The sequence below is a fragment of the Empidonax traillii genome, unplaced genomic scaffold (genome assembly GCF_003031625.1).
Source record: "Empidonax traillii isolate 1590-97213 ecotype Southwest subspecies unplaced genomic scaffold, ASM303162v1 scaffold2780:size18115, whole genome shotgun sequence".
Lineage (NCBI taxonomy): Eukaryota > Metazoa > Chordata > Aves > Passeriformes > Tyrannidae > Empidonax > Empidonax traillii.
The window spans coordinates 7,631-18,115 of record NW_020957973.1 but is presented as its reverse complement, the minus strand read 5'-3'; the positions used below and the strand labels follow the sequence as shown (position 1 = coordinate 18,115).

The 10,485-nt window shown below is 56.5% G+C and overlaps 1 protein-coding gene across 1 annotated transcript; it reads left to right on the top strand.

The window, feature by feature from the left end:
• Window positions 1–68: 68 nt before the first annotated feature.
• LOC114072221 (rho GTPase-activating protein 32-like) lies at window positions 69–8,468 on the top strand (the record flags this gene model as incomplete). The annotated part of the gene is made up of 6 exons (XM_027910141.1): window positions 69–270; window positions 948–1,093; window positions 2,031–2,105; window positions 2,698–3,549; window positions 4,209–5,074; window positions 6,155–8,468. Coding segments are annotated over 6 exons (4,367 nt in total), but the record flags the coding sequence as incomplete, so codon positions are not given.
• Between the last annotated feature and the right edge of the window lie 2,017 nt (window positions 8,469–10,485).

Below are 10,485 nucleotides of genomic sequence, written 5' to 3'. Positions count from 1 at the left end.
GACTGAGCTTTGATCTCTGCACTGCTGGTTTCTGACTCTCCCTGTTGCCTGTGGTTTCTCCCTTGCAGGGCACAGCTCTTTGTCCCGGCCCAAGTCTCTGCTGGTGTCCTCTCCCTCCACGAAGCTGCTCACGCTGGAGGAGGCGCAGGCTCGGACACAGGCCCAGATCAACTCTCCCATCGTGGCAGACAGCAAGTACATAGAAGTGGGAGAGGGCCCAGCAGCTTTGCAGGGGAAATTCCACACAGTCATAGACTTCCCATCCGAAAGGTAGGGGCGAGTTTCTTCCCAGCACGTGTCGTAACGGGTTTGTTTTGATCACAGCAAAAACTTGCTGATGCTGACTGGTCACATGTGAAATACTGGAGCTGTTTTTCCACCTGCTTTGGACCCTGTGAGGATTCAGTTTAGTTTGCTTGTGCACCACTCCCTTCTTTCCAGCAGGGTTATCATTAACTGTATAAATCCTGTATAAATGTTGTATTGGTGCACAGGGATGACCGTACCAGTCACACAGAAGGAGGTGTAAACAGAGTGACCCTGTGGAGACATGGGGGTTTTCCAGGTTTCAGGACTATATAAGTGCCTGTAACATCTCCAGGTTGCTCAAAGTGGAGCAGTTGCACAGGCTTGGTGACGCTAGAAATGGCAGTAGGAGGAGGTGAAGGTGATTTTACAGCACAAGCCTTTATGGCTGCACAGCTCCCCAGAGAGCTGAAAATCCATCCCTCAGCTGCTGTGCTGGACAGGCAGGAGCCTTTGCTCACCTGCATTGCACCTGCATCACAGAGTTGGGTGGAATTCACCCAGCAAGACTTCAGGGCTGAGCTGCAGGAATGAAAAACCTCAGCTGTTGAGAAGAGGGAGTTTCTAAGCAGAAACTTGAGAGTGCTGATGACAACCAACCGGCTTCCCCCTCCATCTGTGTGCTCTGTTTGCTCCCCCAGAAAAAGGCCTCCCAGCAAGATGAAGAAGTCTCCAGTGGGCAGCTGGAGATCCTTCTTCAACCTGGGCAAATCCTCCTCCGTGTCCAAGCGCAAACTGCAGCGCAACCCCAGCGAGCCCTCGGAGATGAAAGCCATAGCCCTGGCAGGTGAGCTGCAGTCCCCTCCCAAAGTCCAGGCTTGAGCAGCACACATTCAGCGTGCTGCTATCTCCTTCTAGTGTCCAAGCCGTGCATGACACTCCAGGGAGCTGCTCCTGCCCGAGTGGATGTCGGGCAGCTCCGGAGCCTGACAGAGCTCACACCTCTGCGGCTTTGGAATGACGATGTGTGGGTGCTGCTGGAATAGGCCTCAGAATAATTCCTTCTGGCACTCTGATTATAAAATGAGAGTACAGCTCTGACTCCCTTTGCTGCTCGCAGAAGATAAAATTAGGGAAAGGCACCTTCCTACAAACACTCTCTGTACCAGTGTAATGAGAACACATCCAACAACACTCAGTAGCCACAGCCAGGATATGTGGGCTGAATCCTCAGCCTTTTCCATATATAATTTCCTGCCTTTTTCCAAATTTAAAAATAGCAGCAATGTGTTTTTGAGGTAAAACACACCACAAATCCCAAAACGTGGGACAGTGAGAACTTTTATCCCATCCTTTCCCAGGTCCCATTTTCAAATTATAACCCTCGCACACCATAAGTGCCCTTTGGGACTGTCTCCTTGGAGAGTGAAGTTGTGCTTGTTCAGTGCCCGTAAAACAAGTTGCGAAAATGTTATTTTCTTCCCCATTTTTGAGTAGTTTTCCTTTGTGGCAGGAGCCAGCCAGTTACCATAGTTACATCCCAAGTCTGTAGCAGGATGATGTGGAGAGTTGTCTCCTGACCTGTCACCTACAGCAGGTGCCATTTGGGTGGGTTACCTTTCCCAGGACTCCAAAATGAGCATCAGAAACCCACCCCCAAAACAAAATTCCTCTCAGGACGGTGTTGCTGGAAACCTGTGTGTGTTTTTCCTGCCATCATTACACAGCCCAATATAAACCACTGTCACAACTCAGCCTTTCCCTGTGTGGATTCCTTCCCTCAGGTGGACGAGGAGACAGCGGGACCCTGCGCTCGGCTAAAAGCGAGGAGTCTCTCACCTCCCTGCACGCCGTGGATGGTAAGGCAAACTCCCTCCTGCACTTCTAATAAACGTGGATTAAAGAAGGCAACCTGACATTCCTGGGCTCAGATACACCACAGGGCAGCTTTTCCACCTCTTCAGGGAAAGGTGGACTTGCTAATTAACAAAGCTGCCCAGCACAGATGGGTGTCACAGAAATGCTCTTCGTGCCTTTTTTTTCCTTCTGAGGTAAAAAAACCAAAAAACCAAAGCTCTTGCTTTAGTGCTGCTGGCACTGCATATGTTCCTGCCTTGCCACCTTCCCCTTTCTATTCCAAGGCTGACAAGGCAGCATCATGAAGGAAAATGCTCTCTGTCCTACAGCACATTTAAACTGGTCCTAGTCCTCCCTCTCCCTAGTCCTACAGCACATTTCAACTGGTTTTGCTTGTACACCCAGCTTAGTTTCAACTAACTCAGAACTGGAACTGGTGTAAAAGAGTTTAAACAAACGTGATAAACAGTTACTGCTAACAGTGTGACTTTTGGGTGCAGGGCTTACCAGCTGAGCTTGAGCCCCCCCACCAGGCCCTGGCCTCCTGGACAGCGGGATTTTGTCACTAACCCACAGCTATCTCCTCATTCGCAGGTGAATCCAAACTGTTCCGGCCCCGAAGGCCCCGGTCCAGCAGCGATGCCCTCTCTGCTTCCTTCAACGGGGAGCTCCTGGGCAACATGAACCGCTGCAACTCCTACGACAACCTGCCCCACGACGACAGCGACGGGGACGAGGGGCTCATCCACGTGCCCGCCCTCATCTCGCCCCGCTCCTCCGAGGACGTCGACCTGAGCCCCCCGGACATCGGAGTCGCCAGCCTGGACTTTGACCCCATGTCCTTCCAGTGCAGCCCCCCCCAGGCAGAGTCCGAGTGCCTGGACAGCAGCACCTCCCTGCTGGAGTCGGTCGACATCAATAAGGACAAGCCAAGCCTGCTAAAGAAGGATTTAGAATCAGGCAGCCAGTCCCAGACCCCAGGCAGTGCCACGAGCTCTGAGCCGGTCTCCCCTTTCCAGGAGAAGATGAGTCCCTTCTTTACGCTGGAGCTGAGCCCCACGGAGGAGCAGCCCTGCAAACCCCTCACCTTCTCACCCAAGGCGGGCCGAAAGCCCATCAAATCTCCACCGCTGACTGCTGAGCCCACCTGCTTTACACTGCCCAGCCGTGCGCCAGAAGCCGTCGGAGCAGTGCCCATCACATCCAGGAATTCCTCTGCCTCCAGCTGGAGCAAAGGGATTGGCATCACTGAGATCACAAACAGGTCCCCAACCCAGATGTCCTTGCCCCTGAAAAGCAGTGAAACAGGAGCAGGGGAAGGAGCCCACCAAGAGCTTCAGCATTCCCAGCTAGTGGCTGCTGGCAAGCCAGAGTTGCCAGAAGAAGGGGAGAGACCCATGCCAAGCAGTCAGACTAAGACTGTACCCACTGGACACACACAGCCAGGTACAGTGCATTTTCCTCCATTCTTTCTTTAAGTTCCCGAGGGGACCTGCTCTCAGAACCGCCCTCCTCTGCGTGCCTTTTAGGAGAGGGGATTTGCCCATCAGTTCTGATCACGAGTGTCTTGCAGGGCTGTGCAGATCAGTAGGGTCTTAACCTCTGCCTTCTCCCTACATCACACAAAGCTCGGATAATTTTCCATAATGCTTTATATGCCACTTTTTTTTTCCCCCCATCCTGTCATGCGTGAAAACCTCTAGCATGTCCTCCTCAATCATTTCAGCCAATTGACCATCTGAGGCTTTTCTTTTTTAAATTAAAAATCTGCCAACACTGGAAGAAGGGACCTTTTCGCCTAAAACCTTTTGATCAAAATTGTTTAAGGGTATCTCATTCTCTGCTACCTCCTTCCTACCTCTCTAGAAATGCAAGAGGAGCCTTTAGACAATCTCTTGTGTGTTTTTTTTTTCCTCTTTGTGATGAACTGCTGTGCTGTTGAGCAGCGTTTTGCGTGTGAGACACGAGTGTTTCACACCAGAAGGAACTGCCACTGTGAAAGCGTTGGAGAGCCTCTATTTTTTTATGATAGTCGTTAAGGTTAAGGTCGCTCTCCTTATTGGGTAACATAAAATCACTCTCTCTCTCAATTTTCCCCCCATTAGGAGCAGTTGCCCTCGACTCCCCCCAGGATCCTGTTCCCGTCAGTTCTGTGTCTCTTATCCCTCCTCCTCCTCCGAAAAACGCAGCGCGCATGCTGGCCCTAGCGTTAGCCGAGTCCGCACAGCAAGCATCCGCCCAGTCCCTCAAAAGGCCAGGAGATGCTCATGCTGAAAGCACAAATTATGGAGAGGCTGAAGCTGGCACAGCTCTAGAAAAGCTCCATCTCTCTGCTGGCGCTCCAGACAAGCTCCACCTGTACACCGGTCTGCCCGAGAACCGACTCCACTTCCAGACCGGGGCTCCCGTAGAGCAGGAATTCCAAGGTAGCGGCGCAGCCGGGGAGCAGAACCACCCACCCGGTGCACCTGGAGGCCAGGACCCCCCGCCTCTCCACACGGGCATGCCTGGGGACATGCCTGGGAGCAGAGATGCAGAGCAGGAGCAGTCCAGCTTCCATCCTGGCAAGGCGGGGGACGGTGACCACTTCCCCGCGCAGGCGGGGGACTGGGAGCACCCGGCCCAGCACGGCCCAGAGCGGGAGCCGCCCGCCACAGAGCCGTCTGGGGACAAACCCCAGCTCCGTGCCTGCCTGTCTGGGGACAAGCTCCACACTCCCACCTGCACAGCCGAGGACAAGCTGCCGTCTCCTCCCGTGGCACCTCCTGCCGGGGACAAAGGCGCCCCGGTGCCGTATTTAACCACCATCCCCAGCGCAGCCGCCGAGCCCCCGCAGGGGGATGGCACCGTCCCAGCCGTGCCACGCGCAGCCACGGCCGCCCAGCCCGCCCCAGCACAGAGGCAGGACCACCAGGCAGCCACGGGACAAGTGCCAGCAGCCTCCAGCAAAACTCCAAGTAGCTCTGCTCAGGTACGTCCTCGTCCGGGCACAGCTGAGCTGTAACTGCATGGGGGGAGCTCTGGGAAAGTCGGGCCCCCTCAGGAAGGGAGGGTTCACAGGTCACTGGAAGGGATGTGGGTACAACACAGACACAGCCCTTGCTACTTTCCTATGTGGGCATCCCAGTATACCCACTCTCCTTGGTTTGAAGGAGAAAACGTGTCTGCAGTGGTGACTGACACAGGGCATGCTAGTTCAGCAGTGCTCAGAAACAGAGATTTGTGCATCCTCTGACAATGTTCTTCCAACATCCTGTGTAGGATCTTGTCCAACCAGGGACAGCACAAGAGGACATAGTCTTAGACCTCCCCTCGTGCAGCTTAGGTTGGACATGAGGAAGAAATTCTTCATGGAAAGGGTGACTAGAGAGTGGAAGGGGCTGCCCAGGGAGGTTTGGAGTCCCCATCACTGGCAGTGTCCAGGGAAGGCCTGGATGTGGCACCCAGTGCTCTGGGCTGGGAGACAAGGTGGGGATCGGTCAAAGATCAAGCTTGATGATCTCTGAGATCTCTTCCAACCTCAGTTATTCTGTTAACAGAGCAGGTCAAATTCCTTGTGCAGGGGTTCCTTGTGCAGTGTTCCCTCAGGAATCCAAACCACCTCAGCCCATGAAGCGTGTGCAGCTTAAGCCTGGCCTAAGCTCCATAGCCACATTTAGGGCAGGAATTTCTGCTCTGTTACGCTGTGTGATCTGCTCACCAGGGCCTGAGGAGGCCAAATCCAGGGGCATTTTCATTAAGGTGATACATTTAAAAGCAGAGCATTTAACAAAACGCTGGGTTCAGTGGGTGAAGAGGCAGCCACCTCCTCCCCTTCGTGTGGTTTGGCATTTGCAGAACACACCAGTTGTGACGGGTCCAGAGTGCCGGTGGCACTGTTCCCCTTGCTGGGGGAGGGAACCTGCACATCTCTCCTTCCACAGCCGACAGGAACCAGGCACAGAAGCACTGAAATGGGGCTGACCCACACGAGTGTCTGTGATATTTTAACTGCCAAGCAGGAGGGTGGGAAGCTGCCTGTCCCTGACTTGTGCTGCTTTCCTCCCTGCAGGTGTGGAGCAGCGCTGCCCCTGAGAAGCCCCCAGAGCCTGCCTTTGTCCCCGAGAGCAACTCCACTGCCCGCGGCTCCTCCTCGGTGCCCGGGGGCCCCCAGGGCCATGTGGAGAAGCCCCGAGAGCCCACGAGGGCCCCCCCACTGCACCTGCGCTCCGAGTCCGTCCCGTCCCACCCCTCCTACAGCTTCACGCCCCCGGTGCCGCCCGTGAGGACGCTGGAGAGCAAGATCGCCGCGGCCATGCACTCCAACAGCACCGACCCCCTCAACAATGCCAACTACCACGCCTTCCTGGCCTCCTCCATGCTGGCCTCCTCCGTGGAGGAGGCGCTGCTGCCACCGCCGCCACCGCCCCCGCCCAAGCACGCCGTGTACGTGCCGCACCCCAAGCCCGAGAGCATCCCCGAGCCCTCGGGGCCGGACCCCTACCTGCACCCCAAGCCGGCCTCCATGCACCAGTACAGGCCCGAGAGCGTCCCCCCCCACGTGTACCACGGCAAGCCCGAGCCCCACCAGGCCTACCCGCCCCGCTCGGAGCCCCCCGGCTCGGCGGGCGCCCGCTACAACACCTACAGCACCCAGGCCAAGGCCGGCCCGGCCCTGCACTCCAAGCCCCGCAGCCGGACGGAGTTCGTGTCCTCGGTGAGCCCCACGGGGCTGCGCGGCGCCGGCTACGCCGAGGACGCTCCCCCCTACCCCACCATCCGCAGGGTGCAGTCCCTGCACGTGCCCACCCCCGCCGCCTCCGCCATCCGCTCCGTGCCCATCTCCCGCACCGAGGTGCCCCCGGACGACGAGCCCCTGTACTGCCCGCGGCCCCTCTACCAGTACAAGCCATACCAGCCCCACTCCGACTACCACGTCACGCAGCTCCAGCCTTACTTCGAGAACGGGCGGGTCCACTACCGCTACAGCCCCTACTCCAGCTCCTCCTCCTACTACACCACGGCCGACGGCGGCTTCTACGACCTGGATCCCTACAGCACCGTGCGGGTGCGGCCCTTCCACCCCCTGCCCGGCCGCGACTTCTCCTCGTACGCGGCGCGGCTGCAGAGCAAGGGGCTGTACCGCTACCCCAGCCTGGCCTCCTACCCCCGGGGGGGCCTCATCAACCACCTGGCGGGGAAGGAGCACAGCTTTGTCAGCAGGGACGTGCCCCCCGCCCCGGACATCAAGCACATGTACATGTCGTGGGACCTGGAGGACATGGAGAAGTACCGCATGCAGTCCATCCGCAGGGAGAGCCGCTCGCGCCAGAAGGTCAAGGGGCCCGTCATGTCCCAGTACGACAACGTGGCCCCGCCGCTGCAGGAGGAGCTGGGGGGGCTGGACGCCATCCACCTGCGCAGCAAATCCGATCCTGGGAAAACTGGCCTCCTCACGGTGGCGGAGGGCAAGGAGGGGAGGTACCCAGGCAAGGCAGCCACCCCCGAGGGGGACGAGCGGTACTACCTGCAGCACCCCGAGCCCGAGCTGGACAGAGCCCACTACCACGGGGACTACGGGAACGGGCAGCCTGAGAAGCCGTCCCTGCCCCAGAAGCAGAGCAGCATCCGCAACAGGAAGATGCACGAGCCGGGCGGCAGCACCAGCGAGCACAGGACGCACTTGCAGCAGGAAGCGAGCCATAGGCAGCCGGCCGAGCCCAAAAACGGGCCCCCCTACCCCGACTACAGGCCCAAAGCGGGCCCAGAGCCCTCCGAGCCCGTGGGCTACCAGCACTCGGGCAGCAAGTACATCCCGGGCGGCCAGGACACCCTGAGGCTGAACCACAAGGAGGGGAGGCTGGCGCAGGACAGGCCAGACGCGGAGAGGTCCCGAGCCAGGCCCCCTGCCCCCATGGAGAAGCACTCCAGAGACTGCTACAAGGAGGAGGAACACGCTGCCCCTCCCATGGCCCCGCCGCCCAAGCCCGAGCGGAGCCACAGCCTGCGGATGCAGCACCCCGAGCCCGCGGAGAGGGACTCGGCCCTGCTGTACCCCTACCAGACCCTGGGCAAGCGCCAAAGCACTATGACTGTGGTGTCCCAGTACGACAACCTGGAGGATTACCATACCCTGCCTCAGCACCAAAGAGGGGGCTATGCTGGAGCCGGGGGGTTCGTGCCCCCCGGGTTCCCCCACGTGCACAGCAGGACTTACGCCACGGCGCTGGGGCAGGGCGCCTTCCTGCCCTCCGAGCTGTGCCTGCAGAGGCCCGAGACAGAGGTCCATGTCGAGTGAGCTGGTGTGGGGGGGGAGGAGGGATAGAGTCTAAGCAGCCTCTGCTGGACAGTGGACTGTTTTATTTTTTCAGTGATGGAAAAAAAAAAAAAAAAAAAACCAAACAAAAAAACAAACCCAAACCCCAACCCTGCCCCCGGTGAGCAAAGCAAAGCCCCTTCGGCCCCCACTCACTGTTTTTATGTAGTAGAGCTCTAGCTTTTTCATGTAGTTTTGAGACAACTGGAAGGACAGGGCGGGCTGTTGGCACACGAGTGTTGCCAGAGAGGCCGGGCAGAGCTGAGAGAGGTGCTGTTGGCAGGGAGGGAAGGAGTTTTGTCCTTCCCCAGGCAGTGGCCGCCGCTCCCTCCCCACACGGTGGACTGTGCATGCAGCTCCTGTCTAGGCTGAGTGCCCTTCCCACTGCTGGCTGCCAGGAAAGGGGCTCCAGAGCACTGTTCTGCCCCCTCAGTTCCACAGCAGGAGTGGCTGGGCAGGGGGAAAGACTGCCCAAGGATTTTGTCCTTGGTTAGTGCTGAGGTCCTGCCTCTCCCTGGTGGGCAGTGGACCCACTGCAGTTGCTTCGAAGTGGATGGGAGCCTGTTTTGACTTCAAGGCTGTGGAATAGGCTCTGAAGCAAGACCAGAACACAACACACTTGTTGCATTGCTTGCTCAAGAAGCTGCTTCTGCCTACGAGAAATCCAATTACTTTACATTTCCGTGTTGTAAGCAGAGGGCAGCAACGGTAGCCAAGTAGGGCAGGTTTGCGTTTCTCACACCAAAAGAAAGAAAACACAAAACTACACCAAACCCTACACAGGCAGCTGGGAACAGCACACCCCTCCCATGCCAATTCCTCCTTGCTGCTGGGGCTCTGTGTCTCCAGATGAGCTCATTCCATCTCGTGGCTGGCCAGGCCGTGTCATCTCACTACACAACCCAGTAAAAATAAATACAGAAATCTCCATGGCAATTATGTCCAGCCTGTAAATCAGGGCCCACCTTCCCAGCCGTGGGAGTGACGAGTTTCCTGCATGAGCAGCTGCCCTGGGCCAGATCCTGCAGCTCTTCCAGCAGGGAATGCTCCTGCTGACCTTCACCTGAGGGGTTCTGCAGGCTCTGTAACCTCTCAGTCCCGTGTTGGCCAAGGGATCCCTGTGGAATTGTGGCACACACGGAGCAGTGACGTGCTGTCTGTGCTGTGTGCCCCAGTGCAGCTCCTCCCAGTGCTCAGTGAGTAGGGGCAGAAGGCCAGTGCACTGCAGAACACACTGATAACAGTGTCCAAGCTGTGTAAAAGCTTTCACATTGTTAAAAGCAGCCAGGCAGCATCTCATGCTTCCTCTCAGACTTCCCAGGACTCACCCCCCCCCTTTCCCCTCCCCCGTAAATTAAGCACATCCATCCCATTTAGGCAGGGCTTAAAAGCAATACTTGAGATTTAGGAGTTTTTACATGTTCACTGATAAATTCCAAGGCCATTCCTGTTCTGTGTGGTTGAAGAACTTCTCTGCCTGTTTTGAATCTCTGATGTTTTATTGAAAGCCTGGAGGTCCTGCAGTTAGCACACAGCTGCTAAAGGGAGCTTAGGTGGTGTTTTTGAACAAAAACTTTCATGGCTATTTTGGGACTTTTAAATCCTAAGGAAAACCTGCTTCTAGTAGCTGACTAGTCTGTAACTGTTTGCTTCTTTTAACCTTGGAGCCTTGTCTGGGGCTGTTCCAGTAACTACCTTCAGGTTCTGTTTTATTGTGCAATGCTGACGTTTTAAGCATTTTGTTTAGAAGAGTTCTCACATGTTATGAAAAGAAATTTGGCAGTAAGAAAAAAAAAAGGAAGAAAGAAAAAAAGAAAGGAAAAAAAAAAAAAAAGAAAGGAGAAAAAAAGCAGCACTGTGATCCAGGGTACCACAATCTCCTCGTGAGGAATTCCCGGGTAGAGGGGTTGGGGTTTTTGGTGAGGGAATGCTTTTTGCAGTGTTTTCTTCCGAGGAAAACTTAACAGAAGTACACAGAAGGGGCCATTAGGTGAGAGCCCTGGCCTGGGCCAGCCTGTCTCTATTGCTGGGAACTCCCTGGGAAAGGCTGCCCTGCCCGGCTTCCTCGGGATGAGCCGGGTGAGTCC